Raw genomic sequence first — 19,974 nt, 5'->3', positions numbered from 1 at the left:
CGGGCAGGAATTTTCTTTGGAGTTGCTTGCACTTTTTTCCGTTTTGGAGATCGTTTAGCTCCCGCCAATCATATCGTTCCTCGGCTTACTTTCCCCAGCCTTGACGCGTCGAGCCTCGTTCCTGCTTCGCGCGTCCGAGAAATCAATTAAGAATGCATGCATCTCCGCCAGACTGTTAGCTGATCTACCTCTCTGTCTGCACTTCAATATCCCCATTGCCACGCTTAGTTTCATTCTACAGTTGCCGTCCCATCGCGCTTTAGTCTGTTGGCAAGGGACCTACCGGGGTCGTTATGCTTCTACCACTACCAAACTGATTCGTCCAGAGCAGCGAGTATCTATATCCAACTGTTACGTCAGTGGCCATGGAGCGAACGCCAGAGAGACCTTCGCACGCTGACACAGTCACCTTCGTCATTGCTGCAGACGAGCATAGAAGCCCTCGTCGAAGCAGTCGGATGAAGAAGAACCCTTCTGTAACACCCAGGCGTTTCAACAAGTTCTTTACACCCCGATCCCGAAATGTTCAGCGTGCCGTCCGAACCTCGAGAAAAGCCCTGCAAGATCTATCCACCGCCAAATTGAACAGCCGAGCAGACAGCACCCACCGTCCGAATAAGAAGAGGAGACTCTCTTTCTCCTCTATCCCCTCTCTGCCATCCTCGCCAATCAGGAAAGACTCCCTCTTCCCGAGCAGCCAAGAAAGCACCGAAGCTGGCCAAGGTGTAGTTGCAGGGTCTGCACGAGAGATCGAACCCAACTTCTTGGATAGTGATGATTATGAGGAGGAGGAGGAGGATGATGACTTAGCTACAACAAGATCATTACCACCCCGATTGGTGCCATATCGCACCATTAGCACTTCGGCTGCAGCCCTGTCAAAGCAACTTGGGCTGAAGAGCAAGATAGTCGAAGCAAACGACAGCAGCTTGTGGCAACATGAGACAGCGAATTTCTACAGTGCAGCAGATGATTTCTATGCTTACCTCCGGCGGTTTGCCTCCTTGCCCTTCTGTGCAGCTGGGTTCAAGACAGTGTCCCTGGTTGCAGTTGGAGATGAGGATGGAACCGTACGCATACATGATGCCTCGAGTGCTGCTACCCCGTACGCCGAAGTCTTCCTTCAGATGCATCCGCACGACAACGCGATCATGGATCTGGAACTGTCTCAAGACGATGCATTACTCGCAACAGCCTCAGGAGACCAGACCTGTCGTATCATCGACATGAAGCGGCAAATGTCGACCCATACTCTCGTCGGACACACGGGCTCCATAAAACGCGTGCAATTCCAGCCCGGTTCAGGCAACAATCTACTGGCAACCTGCTCTAGGGATGGGAGTGTATGTTTGTGGGATCTCCGATGTGCAAGTGCGAAAGGCTCAACAATGTTCAAAGAGCTACGGCGCGAATCTTCAGCATTCCTCGATTGCAGCAGAGAAGTCAACACCATCAACGATATTCGCGACGCACATACCGCCCGCGACAGCATACTGTCCAAAGGCCGACGCCAGCAAAATCCTGTATCTGCCCGGAACGACTTTGCCGTCACGACATGTGCCTTCGTCAGCGAAAGCCGCTCGCATCTACTAGTCAGCGCGTCTGAGAACGACGCCATAATTAAGCTCTGGGATATGCGCACTTCCTACAAACAGCGCTCTGGCAAACCCAACCCTATATCTTCCAGCACAGAACCACAAAGCCATCAGAACCACCGTCAATTTGGCGTGACTTCGATAGCCATGAGTACCGACGGGTCAAGGCTGTACTCACTCTGCCGCGACCATACTATTTACGCCTATTCAACCGCCCACCTCGTCCTTGGCAGCGCCCCCGAGATGTCCTTATCATCATCCTCATCTCGCCCATCCCGCCAGCCACGCCAGGCTGCCCGCGGCCTCGGCCCACTCTACGGCTTCCGCCATCCGGCCCTTCGTCTGCAGACGTTCTACGACAAACTCGCCGTACGGCACCGAGCGAGTGATACTACCGAAATGCTCGCGGCGGGTAGCAGTGAGGAATGTGCAGTCGTCTTCCCCACGGACGAGCAATACCTCAACGTTTCAGCGCGGCGACGGCGACCGCACTCCGGAAGTGCCATTCTCGCACCGCGCATGGTGCGCACATCTTCCACTGCAACATTATCTTCGTCGCGGCAAGGCATGAGTAACGCTGATGGAGACTGTCCGATATATTACCACGGTACCGCACTGGTGAATGCCCATCGTAAGGAAGTCACCGCTGTGGCATGGACGCAGAATGGTAACCTTGTGACCACATCCGACGACTACACCACGAGATGTTGGCGAGAGGATGCGGATAAGGCACGCGCGTTGAGGCTGAACACCGATCGGGACGTGGGTAGGCATCACAGTGGGTGGGCGGATGTATCAAGGGGATATGACGACGAGGAGGATGAGTAAGGTGACTTCAAGGGAAAATCCGCCCAATTCTGCTGGGTGATGAGTGATTGTGGATGATGAATGAGCCTGTTTTTGAGTCAGCCATTACCTTTTTTGGCGTTGCTGTTGTTGCTTTGCAGGAGGCTATTCGTGACAAAACAAGCAAGCGTTTGTATATTGAGTCAATGTCAGTCTCTTATTGAAGCGGGCGACTTTGAGAAGCGTTCACTAAACCAGGAAACACGTTTTACTGATTTCGATGGCGAGGGCCCAATGCTAGTACAATACATGACCTATGCATCCTGTAAAAATACACCTTTGGAAGCGAGCAAAACCTGTTGCTGGACAAGATTATGCCAAAGCCACTGATAAAGTCATGACAATTCTGTATCATAAGTCGTAAACATCTTCCTTCCTCCACTGACTGAGGTACAGCATCAACCACCGATATACATCAGGCCGCCGGAGCTCTCTCGTCTCCCGCGACTGTCAGCGCCGAGCAGCAGCACCGCCACATTTACATTCACGGATCTGCCGCTTCAACTCCGCATTCTCTTGAAGCAGTTTGTAATTTTCTTCGTCGACACGCATTAGTTCGGCCTTGTATTGTTCCAGTGTCGTTGACGATGCTTCCGCCGTCTTGCTGGCTGGCATCAGTATGGGAAGAGCAGGCCCAGGACTCGGCGCTGAGCGGGTGGTAGTCATCGACCCTGCGGTCAACGGTCTCTTGACGATGGATCCGGAAGAGAGTGCCGAACTCGAGGTAAGAGGTCTGTTTTCGTCATTGCGCGAGCTCGCGACGTTGCTGACTTGTTCTGGATCTTGCTCGGAGAGGATACCGGCCAGACCGGGTCTTGAAGTCTTATGTCGTCGACTCAAGCTCCTCCCGAGGCTAGGGAAGAGACGAGGCCCTTCACGCCCCTTCAGACTTCCTGTCAGGGCTGGAGCCTCCCTGATCGTCCCGGTTGATCGTGTCAAGCCTGACAAAAGCTTTGTAGGGGAGAGCCCTTTCTTGCGTGACTCGTGCTCGATGCGAAGAGAGTCGAGAATGGTCGAGGCCGCTGGTTCCATTTCGCATATTTCACCAATAATCTTGCGCGCCTTTTCGAGAGTACGTATGGCGGCAGTGAAATTCGAAGGTACATGTGGAAGCATCGTGTCAATGTACAGGCCGTATCGTGAGATACGCTGTGCTGGCTCCATAAGCAGGGATGGCGCTTGTTGGATCGAGGTTGTGCCTTCTTTCAAGAATTGGTCGAGGTTAGAGGCCACTTGGGAATGAAGGTCCAGGTACTCTCTGTATGGCATGGGGAACTTGGGGAAGTGGTGAAGCAGTACTTTGGCGAAGCTGTAGACACCCATTGGGTCTTTAGCGGATTGTAGCAGCTGGGGATTCTGGGAAGCTTGGTCGAGGAACATCAAGGCTGCATCTTCTGAAGTGGAAAGGGCGCTCTCGATGTCGTCAAGGAAGGCCAGATTCAGGTCCTTGATCTGGTCTAGCAATGAGGGAAACCGAATGATTGCATTGACTGTCTTCTGGTTCCGAGAACTTTGCAATCGCGAGCTCAATGACTTGGGGGTCCGGCCTTGGTTGGTGACAAGATCTATCAGCTCCTGCAATCTGGTGAGGTATCTATCTTCGGTATCGACGAATTCGCACATCTTGAAACGTAGCGACTCCAACTGGTCCAAGGAATGCTTCGGTGCTTGCGCAGCACTAGCCTTCCTAGTTCCTTGAGTAGAGGCGGACGGAGAGCGCTTTGCGTGACTGCTTGGAATCCTTCTTGAAGGCGTGAAGAGGTTCCCAGCCCGGCTAGCACCATAGCTGCTAGCCTCTGCAGGCAAGAACGACGGTCGAGTTTTCCTGATGGACAGACCTGGCTTGATTGGAGTTGGCGGACTGGAAGGCCGTTCTTTTGAGAATGGACGCAGTGCTTCAATAACTTCTTCTGTGTTTATGACTCTACTCATCCTGCAGGTCACCTGCGCCGCGTGTGACTGCCCCCACTTCAATGTTATACCGTGGTTCAGGTTTTCGTCCGCGATGGCATTCTTGACCTCGGTTGGCACTTCCGAGAAGTATCGACAAAGAGCGAAGGCAATGCCACGACAGACATCATCTCTCTGTTTGTCTTCTGGTAACTTGTGGACCGCGGAATAGTAGCTGCTATTCGGGGCAACTGAGAAAGCCCCATAGCTTTTGAAGCCGGCTGCGGAGAGAATGGTAGCACGGATTCGAGACGTCGAAGCCAACGAGCCGAGAGCTTGCACAGGCCAGTAGAAGACCAGGATACGGGGGAGATATGGAGGGTCTTCGGCGTAGTAGATGGTAGGTGTCTCTGAGGAGTTGAGGATGGCCGAAAGAGCGGCCAGGTTGCCGGACTTGGACATGTTGCTGAGAATACGCGATCAGGGTCAAGAGGCAGGAAGAGGAAGTGCACAGACGATCATGGTTCACGTCCAAAAATTGGCTGAGAAGACGAAGATGGTCTGCATAACCATGCACCGTAGGATATGCACCAAAAGACGCGGTCTATGAGATGCTGCAGTGCAATTGCTGAGGGTCAAGTGATACAGTGAGTTTTCAGTGTTGATGATTTTCCTAGTTGGTTCAATGCCCGGAGATATCTTAGTCCGTTCCGAGTACACAAACGCAAATGACATGAAAAGACGAGACCATGACTGCCGGCTTTGTGCGACTGGCACTGTAGGCGTTGCGTCTGACAAGTCGCATTTTCCTTCTCTACTCGTACGAGGTTACAGGATCGTCAGGTGTAACACAACGAAGAACAGCAATCTCATACCATAGTATTATTTATTCACTTGTACTTGTTCGGCTCCAGATTAGCGGAATTTGTTCGACTTGCTCACATCAATGGCGCACGGGACCTCGGAAATGCAAAGGCCTCCGTCACCCTGTCATCAGTAAGCACTCTGCTCGAGGGAGTCCATGCGGAACAGATGAGGCGCAGGAGGAGAGTCGCACATGGGCGTCGCCCGCTGCATGGTTTCGGTCCGTGATTATGAAATCCTCTTATTGGGCTTACTCCTGGTGCCTGACGACAGCTGTTCTCCAGGTCTAGTATGATACGCATCGACCACTTATATTATTCCTCGCCGGGCCATGACACGCCAGCGACTTGGAAGCATATTTGATGAATTCAAAACTTCAGAATAGCAACCACAGTATGATTGCTTTTGATCGGTAAGCGACGCTCATGCAACAGCCACAGAACAGGCAGAACACCTTCTTGGTATAGCTTCTCCTCCACTCTTTCGACCCCTCGTTGGCCGACAGCTTCAAAAAACTCCCTCCTCGGCCGCGAACCAACTATTGCTCGTGTCCACGGCCCCTTCGATGGCTGAACCTCAGAGTGGATGTTCACATTCCGCTGTTACTCGTCAAGACTTTCTTCTTGTCGTCATCGTCAGCAGAACTTTTCTCCATCTCCCCCACACTTTGCCATCGTTGGCCTGACAGATTATTGCTAGCAAATGCCATGGTTCTCGAGTCGCCTGTCATTCGAGCTCGTTCCTGATCCTGTTCATGCACGCGAAAGTCTCGACCTATGCACTCGCAGTATCGAGTTGTTGACTGATCATGCGTCTTCTCCAGTCCTACGTCAAGGTCTGGTGTCATCCCGGAAGCGGGCGCGTTGACTTCTCCACTACCGCTCAGACCAGCTCGTTAACAGGCCGAAGCTTATGAAACCCGTGTCCAGAAATATATTGATTGACCCAGCGGCATACTTCGTGATCCTCTTCTACCCGAAAGCGACTTACCTCAGCCATTCCCCCTGCGGACCAATTCCCGTTCTACCCTGATTGGCATACAAAGACTTGCCTTGCTCGGTCAAAGCTAAGGTGGGTCTCTGCCTGACGATACATCTCACAAGCATCTTCGCAAGATCCTTTCAGTCCTATCACCTTATATATCGAGCAACCCCCTGCTGAACACATTCCTGTCACTTCTTGCCGTCTAGAAAAGATCATACTACCGATTTTCCTCAACCATGGGCTCCTACGATCGTGCCAGGGTGTCTATTTTTGATATTCGTGGAGACAAGTCCGGCCAGTCACTCTTGGAGACACTTCGTCGGTCCTTGAACCCTTCCAATGGGGAGCCGCGTACATTTCCGACTTTGCTGTTATATGATGGTACAGAGGTTCTGGTTGTGTGAGACAAACACTAAACAATTGCAGAAAGGGGTTTGAAACTGTTTGAGGACATCACTTACTTGGACGAATATTACCTCACCAATGCCGAGATTGAGACCCTCGAGACACATGCCGGCGAGATTGTCGCTCGATTTCCAAACAACGCCCGGCTTGTGGAACTTGGAAGCGGGTATGAAAGCCTTCCTCTCCTTTCCTTCTAAGCACTACTTTCAACCAGACGCTGAGCAAAACCCAGAAATCTGCGTAAAGTCGATATCCTCCTGAGGGCTTTCGAGGCAGCCAAAAAGCCAGTTGAATACTATGCCCTGGACCTTTCCCTCTCTGAACTTGAGCGCACATTCTCCGAGCTGGACACCGGTGCCTACCAATACGTCAATTTTCGGGCGTTACATGGCACGTACGACGACGCTCTATCCTGGCTGAAGCAGTTGGAAAATGATGGCAAAACCACATGTGTCATGACCTTGGGTTCCTCAATCGGCAATTTTACTCGAGAAAGCGCCGCCCAGTTCCTTGCCGAGTTCAAAAAGGTGCTCACGGCGTCGGACACTATACTTGTCGGACTCGATGGTTGCCAACAACCTGACCGCGTTTACCGAGCCTATAATGATACACCAAAAACCACGGAAAAGTTCTACCGAAATGGCCTATCACATGCCAATGCTATTCTTGGCTATGAAGCATTCAAGCAACATGAGTGGCAGATTGAAGGCCTGTACGACGACAAGCAGAACAGACATCAAGCGTCGTATGTTGCTTTGACATCGATTGAAACTCGAGACTTCTCTTTCGAGAAAGGTGAAAAGATCCGTTTGGAAGACGCTTTCAAATATTCCCAAGTGGACAGCGATCGACTCTGGCACGAGGCTGGGCTGGTTCTACAGATGGCTTATGGCAACAAGACCAACGATTATTGTAAGCCTGATGCGGGGAACGCTGGCATAGTCTAACATAGTCACAGTTGTTCATCTGCTCTCCCCTGCCGTTATTAACTTCCCAACAAAGCCGGCAGAATTCGCAGCTAGCCCTGTTCCTACACTGAATGACTGGCAACAACTATGGGCTGCTTGGGACATAGTCACCAAGTCCATGGTTCCAAGGGAGGAGCTCTTGAATAAGCCGATCAAGTTGCGAAATGACCTGATCTTTTACCTAGGTCACATTCCCACATTTGCAGGTAAGTAACTTTCACAAGCCCTTTCTCACACTCAGGGCTGATGAATCCTGCAGATATCCATGTCACAAAGGCCACTGCTGGGAAGCCAACCCATCCGGGCTCTTACTGGTCCATTTTCGAGCGAGGAATTGATCCTGGTAAGCATGGCCTTTCGCTTTTTCTTTCTTTCTGCCCCTGTTAACGATATCAGACGTCGACAATCCCGAAGTATGCCACGACCACAGCGAGATTCCCGATTCCTGGCCACCACTCGAGGACATTTTGAACTACCAGAACCGCGTACGCTCCCGCATCACTGAGAAGATCACTTCCGGCGAGGCATTTTCCGACCGTAAACTCGGGCGCGCACTCTGGCTCGGCTACGAACACGAAGCCATGCACCTCGAAACATTCCTGTACATGCTCCTGCAGAGCGAGCGCGTCCTCCCACCAGCTGGCCAAGAAGTCCCCGACTTCAAGGCGCTTGCAGCAGAAGCCGAGGCTAACCGCGTCCCAAGTAAATGGCACAAGATTCCGGCCAGCAATGTCAAAATCGGCCTGGATGACCCCGAGAACGACCTTGGACTGGACAGATACTTTGGCTGGGACAACGAACGACCGGCTCGCACGGTCGCGGTCAAGGAGTTCGAAGCACATAGCCGACCGATCAGCAACGGCGAATACGCTCGGTTCCTGGAGGTCACGCATCAAGACTCCCTGCCCGCGTCGTGGACAACCTCCGCATCCTCTGCCCCCGCCAACGGTACAACAAACAACGGGAATGCCCATGCTGAAACCGGCGTCATCGAAACGGCTAGCCCCTCCTGGCTCGAAGGGAAATCCGTCCGCACCGTGTACGGCCTCGTCCCGCTGAAATTCGCACTCGACTGGCCGGTCATGGCCTCGTACGACGAACTCGTCGCCTTCGCGAAGTGGTCGGACGGGCGAATCCCGACCCTCGAAGAAGCGCGGAGCTTATACAAGTACGTGCAAGACCAGCAGCAGAGCACCGTCGAGAAGGTGACGAGTAAATTGATCTCGGCGGTGAATGGGCACTTGTCGAATGAGGGCGTGCAAGAGACCCCTCCATCCAGCCATTGGTATCCCAGCGGCGCCGCTGCCGTCAATGGCAGCAGCGCAAAGCTCAACCCGAATGATACATTCCTCGATCTCGACGACCGCAACATCGCTTTCCGACACTTCCACCCCACGCCCGTCACCGGGTCGGACCACTTACGCGGCCAAGCCGACCTCGGCGGGCTGTGGGAATGGACGAGCACTCCGCTGGCGCCGCACGAGGGTTTCAAGCCCATGGACTTGTACCCAGGGTATACGGCAGACTTCTTCGACGGCAAGCACAACGTGTGCCTGGGCGGCAGTTGGGCAACCGTTCCTCGCATCGCGCTGAGGAAGAGCTTTGTCAATTGGTACCAGCGCAACTATCCTTATGTGTGGTGTACGGCCAGGCTTGTCAGGGATGTGCCCGTCTCGAACTAGTCCAGCCTGGAGGGGGGCCCCGCCGGCAGAGCTGGACACAAGGGTACTGTATCTGTGGGATATGCGGCTGTCCGAACAACAGCAAACTTTGATCCACTCTTCGGGCTCTTTGATCAACGCTGGACCTGAGGACTGTCTGTTGTTGTCCGTTTGGCTGCCCCCCTGGGAACGGGACCAGGCAGGGAAGGCGGAATATCTGGGCAGATTTGGCAAAGTTGCGTTTCCTTTTCGACTTGTTGATGGCTGGACTTCGGCCAGATCCACTCCTTGTTTATACGTGATCGGGACTTCCGGTCTCGACATGATATTGAATTGGATGCAGCTGGATTCAACCATGATTGGTTTCATTATGAAAACAAAAAAAAACGACAAGTATATACACTCGTTATACTCACGCAATGACGAAATGAACAGCATAATTTGCTCCCCTCTTTGACATCGGACTTTCGTAGTCGTGATCTATCTCGTGATACTGTTCAGGACGGGCTGGGCTGGGCTAGGCTGAGCTTAACTGGACTGGAGATCAGAGGGGTACTATATGTCCTTCATCATTGTAAGGTTGGTAAATTGAGGGCCACACCATCGAACCATGTAGATTTGATCCACATTCTGAGATGGCAGTCTTCTGTCTTGATCCATCATACAGGACTAGAACTTGGAGAGGGCAGGGTCGACATGGAGCAAACTACTAGCATACGGATACGCACTCATCATCTCCTCAGGAATCGTGGATGTAGTGATGGCGGGAAGGCTCGTCTCTTTCCAGCGGCTATTTTCGGCCATGAGTATCATCTCGGCCTTGACCGGCATGAAATTGTCATTGAAAGGTATATACACGTCTTCATCCATGCTCAAGTCGCTATCCCATGACTGGTGCCCCCCCTTGACTTTTATATTGTCCTGGCCACGCCGACAATATCAGCCATCTTCATGATCCTTTGCTCCACAAGATTCAGCGGCAGCCTGCAACTCTCAATGCGACCTGCCGTGAGAGGGACCCACAAGCGTTCTCATCATGTCTGTGACCTCTGTCGCTGGCAGAGGATATAAGACACATTCTTTGTCTGCTTTCCGGACCTTATTCAGCGAACACAACCTCTCTTGACAACAGAGTGTCTCGCAGCATCATCATGAACATAGTGAAAATGTCTCCAACTGCGTTGTTTGATGTCTCGGACTTCCACCTCCTCAACGCTTTAAGCCACTTTGACATGGACAGCCCATTATTCATGAATGGAGTTGAGTCGATCTGTACTGGCATTGTAGCTGTGCCGTCCCCTGGATCTCAGCAGCGCAGGTACAAGCCGATTGTACCCGGTCGGCATTCGTTCTGTTGTGCAGTGACTGGCGAATGTACCGTACCCAACACGAAACGCGTGTCCAGATTTCACTGCGTTGGAATACTTTGCACACCGCGTGTGCGAGTTCGCGACCGTCCATCTTCACTGGAGGCGGTGAACCAGGCACCAACACCAATATCGTTCGCACTGCGTAAGCTGCACGCCAAAACATCGTGAAGCCTGTCCCACATCCTTGCTTCATTGTCTTCTCATATTCGTGCTTGACAGCCCAGTTCGTGCACCATTGCACAGTCCATCACACCTTTGATCACACAGCAGGCATCAGACAATCGCGAATATGGACCTCTCGATCCCAAACAGCCCGTTTCGGTGGGAAGCGGCATCTGGCCTTGGTAAGTAATCCCAAAAGGGCAGACCTCCGTCGTCGCCTTCCTTGTCGCGTAGACAAAGGGGTTGACAGTGTGCGCCCACAGAACACAGTTGCTGGAGCTGTTCAATGAAAATGAGCAATCCCAACGCGCGACACACCTGTTATGGCGTCCACTCAATCCCCTGCTACCGATACCACCAAACCATGCACGCAATTGGAGCTAGCCATAAATGCGCGACATGTCTTCAGACTGATGAGAACCATCATAAGCGACACAGAACGGTAAGTTAGCTCGATTTTCCTCATAAGCTGCGGCCAGAGCTGACTCTTGTATGACAGATCACCGAGCTTGTCGTTGAGTACCGTGAAGCTACTCGTGAAACCACTGGCAACACATCCCTTGCAACAGACATTGAACGTCTGCGAATCGACCGTGCTCCCGAAGAACCTGCGCCATTCGATCAGTTCGATGATTTTGCCCTGAGAGAAGAAGGCTTTGCTGCCGCAGAAGAGGATTTTGATGTCCCAGTAGGTGTTGAGCAAGAAATGCACAACGACAATGACATGGACGATCCCGACAACGCTTTGGAGACTGTCATGAGCACTAGCACAGCTGACACCAATGACAGCAACCCTCTCCGAAAGCAGTCCAAGGCAGAGATTCGCGCAGCAAAGAAGGCTGCCAAAGCCGAAAAATCACAAGCAAAGGCCGCAAAGAACCAAAGAAAGCAGTCTGTGACTGTCCGCAGCGAAGACATTGAAGCTGTCACCCGGGTCTTGCATGGAGACAATGCCGCTGAAGCTGCAGCTACGCATCCTCTTGCGTCAGACAAGACTGTCGAAGACGTTATCAACAGGAATAAGAGCTTTGTGTCGAGCATTGAAGCACACAAGAAGCAGCTGTTGTCCAGCATCGCTCGAAAGCGCAAGACCGAGCGTGAAAGGCAGAGGTCAAATGGCAATGGCAAGGGCAAGAAGAGGCCCAGTGACGAATTCGACGAGAGGGAAGCTGAGATGGATGACCTGGTTGCTGCTGTTTTGACCAACCTCGGCGTCGACGCTTTGCATATCCAGACCACAGGCAGTGGTGCTGGCTCGAAGAAGGAGAAAGGAGGCAAGGCCGGAGGCGGTTCGGGTGCTCGGATCTCGTCAATTGTGGCAAGTCTGAAGAAAGAGATCAGAGAAGATCTCAAGACATTCGAGCATGAGCAGAGAGAGACCTGCATCCGAGCAGGTGGCTTCTGGAGGTATGTGGGGAGTAAGGTGTTTGAAAGGATGACCCTGATTGCCCAAGAGGTGGATTGGAAGACAGGACAGAAGTTGAAGGAGTAATGGCGGTTGTTGGTTGTTGTGAGGTGAGTTGACTGTTTGTTTGTTTTCTTGGTCATAGATTAATTCCACTTCAATATGGGGTGCCCATTATTAGCAACTAGGTGGCAATCAGGAGAGGAATGCAGCCTGTATTTGCCGCTGTCCATGTCTCTTTTGTCCCTGACACTGTGGATGACGGCCTGCAGAGGGATTTGTCCCATCAGGTTCTTTTTCATCTCATGGTGCCTGCCGTGCCTGCCGTCGTTGTTATGTTCTTGGTCGAAACGCCTTCCCCGGATGTATCATGCTGACAATGCTCCATAGTACGCTGGTGTCTGTGCGATGACATCCACCATGTAGATCGGAGATGCCTATACTGGGGACGTCGTTTCTCAACCATGAAGTGTGCCCTGATTGCCCCATTGATGGTGGTATGGTTGCCTTCCGTAAAAGCTCAACCGACCACTTGAGCCATGGGCGATCACCAGTGAGACAATGCTCTTCAGTAGCTCAGTATGTCGGCCTGTATTTGCCTCTCAGTACACCCCTGTTGCCCATGAGCCTGCACTTGGCGGTCATTGAACATTCAAATCAGCCATTGCGCGCCTGACATAGCTGTAGGTATATATCATCGTCTTGTTCCCCAGACTCTTCAGCTCTTCGCGTCTATTATCGCGGCCACTTTCTTGTCTTCAAACCCAAGAAATCGTCCCAGTACACCTTTAGGCTTAGGAACAGGACACTCTCGTGCTTCCTTGTCCGCCTTTTGTAGTAATTCTGCTTCCCGTTGCAATTCCCTGAACAAGGCAGCTTCCTCCTCAATGTTTTTGTGCTCTCCCAGTCCCTTCCGTACACCTCTGGGCTGTTGGTGTATGCCTGTCGTCTTCAAATCCGATGATTCCTGATCTTGCAACGTAGAGACTCCATCTGCTTTGATTTGCCTGACCCTCCTCCGAATCGGTTTCCCATCATCATCGAACTGAATTTCTGCGTCGGCGTACCCTCTGCGCGGCCGGGGGCACGGGAATAGATGTGGAATGCCAACAACTAGGAAGGACGCGAGCAGAGTGCCGGCAAATAGTGTGGAAGTCGCTGTTGATCGAGGATGAAGGTGTGGAGGCATCTTGACAAGGTCTGGAGCGGCTTCTTAGAGTGAAAAAGGTTTTTGTTTGTGAAGGATTGGCTTAAGAGTCGGACATCGAAGCTCCAGGTGAAATCGGGACGCTGCGGGATAGAGTTGAAATTGTACAAGAGTCGATTGACTGGCTTCCAGACCTGAGTAAAATGCTACCTAGGGGAGCCGTGGGAGCTCTGCATGTCTATCAGGTTGCAGATTGATCGTCGAAGCTGCGGAATTGACTGAACCTTGTAGATGGGTTACATTAGTAGTGTGATGGATTCGCTTTCACGAGATCTAATCTTATCTCATCTGCCTGCGCTTTTGGGTCTCCCATAAAGGTCGACATCACAATTCATCGCAACACTGTAATTTCGGTCTCGTTGCATTTGCTGTCGACTGCTTGCTCTACCACCTCTCAGACACTTGCTACGCTTTTAGACTGGCTCGCAGCAACGAATAGAGCTAAATCACCCCAATCCTGATTAAACGAGGCTCTTGCGCAAATTTGCCCGCCACAATCACCACCACCTCGCTGCTTTGGATAGGACCGAACATTTCACCCTCATGCACAGAAGTCTGGAATACAGCTGTGCTCTGCGATGAGCGACCTCGACAAGTAAGCTGGCCACTTTATTTCACCTGCCTATCTCCTTCTGACTCACTCTAGGGCCATTGCGCAACTGCGCGCATGCCGACCGATTCCAGAGCCCCAGGTTCGCGAGCTTTGCTATAAAGCCCGTGAACTGCTCATCGAAGAAGGCAACGTTGTGACCGTCGATGCCCCCGTCACAATATGCGGCGACATCCACGGCCAATTCCACGACCTGATGGAACTCTTCCGCGTTGGCGGTGACGTCCCCGACACAAACTACCTATTCATGGGCGACTTCGTCGACCGTGGCTTCTACTCCCTCGAATCCTTCCTCCTCCTCTTGTGTCTGAAGGTTCGCTACCCAGACCGCATAACGCTGATCCGAGGCAATCACGAGAGCAGACAGATTACCACGGTGTACGGTTTCTACGACGAATGCATACGCAAGTATGGAAGTGCCAACGTCTGGCGCTACTGCTGCGAAGTCTTCGACTACCTCGCCCTGGGTGCTCTCATCCTCGGCGCAACCACAGACGTCCCACCATCATCATCATCCCAATCATATAACGACAACACACAATCCACTCTCCCGCCTGACGACGAAGACATCGAGTCCGAAGTGCTCAATGCGCAGGGCGACGTCCTAGGCAAGACTCTCCGACGTCAATTCGCTGGGTTGAACCTCAACTCTCAATCCTCCAACACTTCTCGCATATCTCCCGCTCCAGACGTCGATCTTCCATCACCTCTTGAACCGTCCTCGTCGCTTCCCTCTCAGGGCTCTCCGCTTCCACCATCCCTCTTCAACCCTCCCACATCCACAACGGGCGCTGTATTATGCGTGCACGGTGGCCTCTCCCCTCTCATTGACACAGTCGACAAAATCCGCTTGATCGACCGCAAACAAGAAGTCCCCCACGAAGGCGCCATGTGCGACCTCCTCTGGTCCGACCCAGACGAGATCGAAGGATGGGGCCTCTCACCCCGCGGCGCAGGCTTTCTCTTCGGCGCAGACATCGTCCGACATTTCAACCACAACAACGACCTGTCGCTGATCGCCCGCGCCCATCAACTTGTGATGGAAGGGTACAAAGAGATGTTCGACAAGACGATAGTAACGGTGTGGTCGGCGCCAAACTACTGCTACAGATGCGGTAATGTCGCTGCGATCCTGGAGTTGGGCGAGGACGGGAGTAATGGTGGATGTATCGCGCGGGCGAATGGAGACCAGGGGAGGAAAGAGCCGGTCGGTGGCGACGGCAGTGGTGGTGGGAGCGGCGTGCTCTGGAACTTGGCCACGCCTGGACGACGGTATAGAGTGTTCGAAGCGGCGCCACAGGGCACGAGGGGCATGCCGGCGAAGAAGCCTGTGGGCGAGTACTTTTTGTAACAACAACAACAACATCGACGATTACAGTCAAGGGGCGGGCGCATGGTGTCTGGTAGAGCAAGGGCACGGCGTTTGCGTTTGCTTTTGCTTGTCCTTTTGCATTGGAGTCTTCTGGCCTGCGGTCGTGGCTGGCTTGGCCGTCCAGCCGCCATGGATCGGTCGGTATCACAGCAAGAAAGGAGGATGGACAGAATGGGGCTCTGAAGGCGGTATAATATGTCGGATTGAGATATCCAGGGCGGCTCCGATTGTGGCCATGGCTAAACAGGACGAATTGAGGCAAGCATGCTACGTGCCACACTTCTTTTCAGGAGTGAAACTGCAGGAGAGGGAATCGGCTTGGAGAGTAGAAACCCTGAGCTGGATCTGACCTGCTTCGGGTCTGAGGGTGAGGTTTTCACTTTTCAGACAAGTGATAAGCTGTGTGCCTAGGTTGTGAAGGCAGATCTCTCAAGCATCTGTCCGCTGTCGGACAAGTCTATGTGCAGTACTCGACGATCAAAGTATCCTCGAGATTTACCCACGAACGAATGCCAAACTCCGCGTTGCGGTCGTAATGAGGAGAAAGGCGTTTCTGCTCAAACTATAACTATTCTATTTGCAGGTGATATTTGGGTATCCAAGAATTGCTCAGATGAAGATAAACCAGGCTTTGGATATGGCCCCATTCCAGGTATCCAAAGACAGCAGCAAAACTAGGTCAGATGAGAAGGTCATTCATCTCTTCCCTCTCTTCCCAGCAGTCGGAGCCAAGTCCTCTTTCACCCGCTCCAACATCTCGCGCGCCTGGCGTTCTCTCTTATTGAGAAAGCCCTGGAATGGCGCTGGCACAAGACGAGCACTGTTGGCATGATCCTCCGCGAATTCCGGTCCACTCCAGCCCTTGGTCTGGCACAGCTTGACAGCCTCCTCGAGCAGACCCTGGCCAATGCCCTTGCGACGATAGCGGCGCTGAACGGTCCAGCCGCGAATCACGCCTGTCGTCGGTGCATTTTTGCGCGGTTTCCTGGGACTACTTCCTGCCGGTGTGTCACGCTGTCCGCGCACAATGATCGCCCCAATGACTTCATCGCCGTACCGAGTGAGGAGGATGTCGTCCGCGTCTCCGACCGCGGCGCTGTCGTAGTCTTTTCGTCCCTGTTCCAGCCATTTCCATGTTCCGATGTTCTCGGCCTCGTCGATGTAACCGCCTGTCAGCCATCGGATCGTGACAAGCATGGACATTAGAATGCCCGCACTTGTAGTGCCGATCAACATCCAGTCGGATCGTTCGCCTTTGTACATGTACTGATACAGCAAGCCGAAGAAGAGGACGAATATGCCGGCCGTGAGTGGGTGGTACATTATCGCACTGGAAGCAACCTGGCGTTGTTGCGCGACCGAATCGGCCAGAAGGTGGAGGGCTTCGACCTTGTCATCCTCGGTGAGTGCAGGTTTCGTGGTCAACTCGGGAATCGAGTCTAGCGGGTTTCGGGCTACGACGGCCGTGTCTTCTGTGTTTTCCTCACTATGTGCAAGCGGAGAAGGTGAAGGAGGAGGGAGACCACCGGAGGAAGTCATCGTTGTCGGCCGTAGGACGTCTGGAGTCGTGGGAAGGGATGGTGGGTTGAAATCGGGGTCGAGAACAAGATTGGCTCGTAAGGTGTTGAAGAATGCTATCAGAAGCACCTGTCAGAATGCGGTTTGACTTTTCTTATTCTTTGCTATTGTCGCGTGCTCACCAGCAGAAGTTTTGAAGCCCGGGATGCGGTCTCCGACGGCAAGCGCAGTAGAGCGACCAGTCTCTTGAAATAGAGCGGCTGCGGGAGGGTAGTAGACGACCCGATTGACCGCGAAAAAGGAAGACGCAGAGGTCAAGTAGTTGGCAGAAGCAGAAGACTGTGGAGGAGTGGGAGGAGAAAGGTATAGGTGCTCAGGAAGTCTCAGATGATGGTGCCGGCCCATGATCTGGAAACTGGTCGTCCATCCACAACGGGCATGGTTCGACCAGCGAGAGGGGAAAAAATTAGATGGGCATGGATGACGTTAGCCCAGAAGAGAAAGGAGGAAATGGCAGGGTAACAATGTGAGAAATGAAATGGCCCAAATCTATCGAGTCCAGAAGCACTGTTCAGGAAAAAAGAATTGAAAAAAGGCTGAGGAGGGGCATTCGGAGGGTTTAGTAGAAGCACGTTGACAATTGCGGGAAGAACACTGGACGCAGGGAAAAAGAGGCGGCGTGAGGCGTGAGGCGGGCTGTCGATGTCCTTATGGGTCTTTGATCGCGCGTACGGACTGACGGACTATCTGATGGAGGAGAGGATTCTGGGGATCCTTTTCTACTTGTACAAGCCATGTTCACTGTTCAGCGATGACACGAGCTTGTCTCTTCTTATCGGCAACCCCAGGAAACCATGGTTGGCGTGCTCGTTGCGTGCTCTTCGGCATGAATCGTATCACCACCACCCCCCGCCAAGCACCTCCTGATAGCGACCGAAGACGAGATAGCCCGTACGATTGGCCTATGGAAACATACCGCTGCTTCTGACCGGCACGACTGGCTTGAACTTGGCCTGTTCCTGGCCAGATAAAGCTCCTATCAGTCACCAACGCAGCCTCGATCCTGCATCTTGATAAAGCTAAGGAAGCCTCATTCTGCTCGTCAAACACCTCCACATTGTCAAAACGTGTCTTGTGATCATTCCAGCAATCAAAAGCCCCAGCCATCACCTCTGGCGGTCATATCATAGTCATCTCGCTCGCCATCTCCGTCCCTCTCTATCGTAGAAATGTCTAGCCCTTTTCTGCACGCTGTGTCTAATACGACCGTCCAAACATGCACCATGCCTCTGCGAACTTTGAGCACTTGGGATTCCCGCACCTGGTGACGCCCTTCTCGATGCCGTCTGGCTGGTCAAATGGAATACACAGAGTCTTGGCCCCCATACTTGGGGCACGTTCATCCAGTGGCACACCACTCTGTTCCTCCTCGGTGCGCGTACTCATCTCCTTGATCTGGTCCTCGCATGCTTCGGTCAGGCAGAATGGCATGAGGATGACGTTTTTGTCGTTCAATGTTGGCACGAAGTCGTCCCAATTGGTGACCTGCTTGATATGCGACTTGTACTTGGCATTCGCTCGGTCGTACAGGTCCTTCTGGATAGTCTCGAGTAGCTCCGGGATAGCAGTGTTGAGCTCGCTGATGGCAATTTGGCCCTTGCTTTCCGCCTTGGGGAGGTCTCTTCGGGACGTGGTCACATAGTGCCCCTTGCTCTCACCAGGTCCAAACTCCAGACGAAGTGGGACACCCTTCAACTCCCAGTCATTGAACTTGTATCCTGGAGAGTATCCCTCACGGAGGTCGGCAAGAGCTCTCACATTGACGGCCTTCAGCACTTCGACTAGCCCGTCGATTTCCTTGTACAGAGCTTCGCGCTCCTCATCGGTAGTCTTTGCGGTCACACCCACTGGCACAATGACGACCTGGGTTTCGACAACCCGAGGTGGCATGACCAGACCCCGGTCGTCTCCATGAATCATGACCATCACACCAATGACTCGAGTAGACAGACCCCAAGAGTTCTGCCAGACGTACAGCTGGTTCTTCTTCTCTTCCTCGGTCTTTGCATTTGGATCTTGAACAGTGATGCCAAACATCTTACTGAAATTTTGGCCCAAGCAATGCGATGTCCCGCCTTGAATACCCCGTCCAGTAGCTGGAATATAGCCTTCCACAGTGGTTGTGTACAGACCTCCGGCAAACCTCTCCTTGTCTGTTTTCCGGCCTTTGATCACGGGAACAGCTAGGAGTTGTTCATAAACACCAGCGTAAAGATCGAGAATTTCAAGGACTTCCTTGCCCGCCTCCTGTTCCGTCAAGTGGGCAGTATGGCCTTCTTGCCAGTGGAACTCTCTCGTGCGCAGGAAAGGTTGAGGATGTTTGAACTCCCATCTGACCACCGAGTTCCACTGATTGAGCTTGAGAGGCAAGTCACGATGACTCTGGATCCATTTGGCATAGTATGGGTACATGACGGTCTCGGATGTCGGACGAATAGCGATCTTCTTCTCGAGTTTTGTGCTGCCTCCGTGTGTCACCCACGCGACCTCGGCTGCGAAGCCTTCGATATGGTCCTTCTCGCGAGACAGCACGTCTTCAGAGACGAACAGAGGGAAGGAGCAGTTCTTGACACCCATCTTCTTGATTCTGTAGTCGAACCAGGCGCGGACTTCGTCCCAGACGAATTGCGACGCAGGCTTTAGGATGTAGCAACCGGAAATATCGTAGTAGTCGAGCATATCTCCCTTCAACAGGACTTGCTGGTACCATTCTGGGAAGTCTTCGTCTTTCGAGACGTCGATACCAATCAATAGAGCACCTTCCTTCTTCTTTTTCCCGCCTGCTTTTGACTGGGGGACCTTGGCCTCTGCCTTGCCGACAGGCTTCTCTGGCTTTGTCTTCTTCTCCATCTTCTTCTCAGCGTCCATTTTAGGTTCTTTTTCGCGGGTAGGGAGATCAGTTTTTGAGGGTTCTCGTGAATGAGACATTCTTGTAGGGGACGGGTCTCGTCGGAGAGCGTCTAATTTGAGTCAGATCTGCGGACAGACCTGTAGGATCCCGGTGAAGAGGTGGAGCGAACGAGTTATGAGTCGTGTGTACCTTGGGCATTGGGCGCT

At 52.7% G+C, this 19,974-nt stretch overlaps 7 protein-coding genes across 8 annotated transcripts; 4 read left to right on the top strand and 3 right to left on the bottom strand.

Moving 5' to 3' along the window:
- Positions 1-165: 165 nt before the first annotated feature.
- PV05_00246 (uncharacterized protein) lies at positions 166-2,656 on the top strand. The gene has a single exon (XM_013465120.1). It carries the CDS (start codon positions 366-368, stop codon positions 2,421-2,423), a length of 2,058 nt encoding a protein of 685 aa, XP_013320574.1. The 5' UTR covers positions 166-365; the 3' UTR covers positions 2,424-2,656.
- PV05_00245 (uncharacterized protein) lies at positions 2,596-4,983 on the bottom strand. The gene has a single exon (XM_013465119.1). It carries the CDS (start codon positions 4,791-4,793, stop codon positions 2,892-2,894), a length of 1,902 nt encoding a protein of 633 aa, XP_013320573.1. The 5' UTR covers positions 4,794-4,983; the 3' UTR covers positions 2,596-2,891.
- A 1,171-nt stretch (positions 4,984-6,154) lies between these two features.
- On the top strand, positions 6,155-9,665 carry PV05_00244. Of its 2 annotated transcripts, XM_013465118.1 has the most exons (6): positions 6,155-6,560; positions 6,606-6,750; positions 6,817-7,496; positions 7,543-7,758; positions 7,812-7,895; positions 7,949-9,665. In XM_013465118.1, exons 1-6 carry the CDS (start codon positions 6,416-6,418, stop codon positions 9,232-9,234), a joined length of 2,556 nt encoding a protein of 851 aa, XP_013320572.1. In that variant the 5' UTR covers positions 6,155-6,415; the 3' UTR covers positions 9,235-9,665. The 2 variants fall into 2 exon arrangements, with proteins under 2 accessions (XP_013320572.1, XP_013320571.1); XM_013465117.1 differs by having other exon boundaries at positions 6,155-6,750.
- A 1,444-nt stretch (positions 9,666-11,109) lies between these two features.
- PV05_00243 (uncharacterized protein) lies at positions 11,110-12,237 on the top strand (the record flags this gene model as incomplete). The annotated part of the gene is made up of 2 exons (XM_013465116.1): positions 11,110-11,187; positions 11,245-12,237. The coding sequence occupies 2 exons, from the start codon at positions 11,110-11,112 to the stop codon at positions 12,235-12,237; spliced, it is 1,071 nt and encodes a 356-aa protein (XP_013320570.1).
- Positions 12,238-13,935: 1,698 nt separating this feature from the next.
- Positions 13,936-15,318, top strand: PV05_00242 (serine/threonine-protein phosphatase 4 catalytic subunit B; the record flags this gene model as incomplete). Its single annotated transcript, XM_013465115.1, has 2 exons — positions 13,936-13,952; positions 14,004-15,318. 2 exons carry the CDS (start codon positions 13,936-13,938, stop codon positions 15,316-15,318), a joined length of 1,332 nt encoding a protein of 443 aa, XP_013320569.1.
- A 347-nt stretch (positions 15,319-15,665) lies between these two features.
- Positions 15,666-17,595, bottom strand: PV05_00241 (uncharacterized protein). Its single transcript, XM_013465114.1, has 2 exons — positions 17,040-17,595; positions 15,666-16,973 (listed from the first exon to the last, which is right to left on the bottom strand). Exons 1-2 carry the CDS (start codon positions 17,260-17,262, stop codon positions 16,036-16,038), a joined length of 1,161 nt encoding a protein of 386 aa, XP_013320568.1. The 5' UTR covers positions 17,263-17,595; the 3' UTR covers positions 15,666-16,035.
- Positions 17,596-17,608: 13 nt separating this feature from the next.
- PV05_00240 (proline-tRNA ligase) lies at positions 17,609-19,962 on the bottom strand. The gene has a single exon (XM_013465113.1). It carries the CDS (start codon positions 19,843-19,845, stop codon positions 18,115-18,117), a length of 1,731 nt encoding a protein of 576 aa, XP_013320567.1. The 5' UTR covers positions 19,846-19,962; the 3' UTR covers positions 17,609-18,114.
- Between the last annotated feature and the right edge of the window lie 12 nt (positions 19,963-19,974).

This window comes from Exophiala xenobiotica (assembly GCF_000835505.1).
Source record: "Exophiala xenobiotica strain CBS 118157 unplaced genomic scaffold supercont1.1, whole genome shotgun sequence".
Lineage (NCBI taxonomy): Eukaryota > Fungi > Ascomycota > Eurotiomycetes > Chaetothyriales > Herpotrichiellaceae > Exophiala > Exophiala xenobiotica.
Note: the sequence above shows the minus strand (reverse complement) of the source record. Positions and strands in the feature narration are given on the sequence as shown.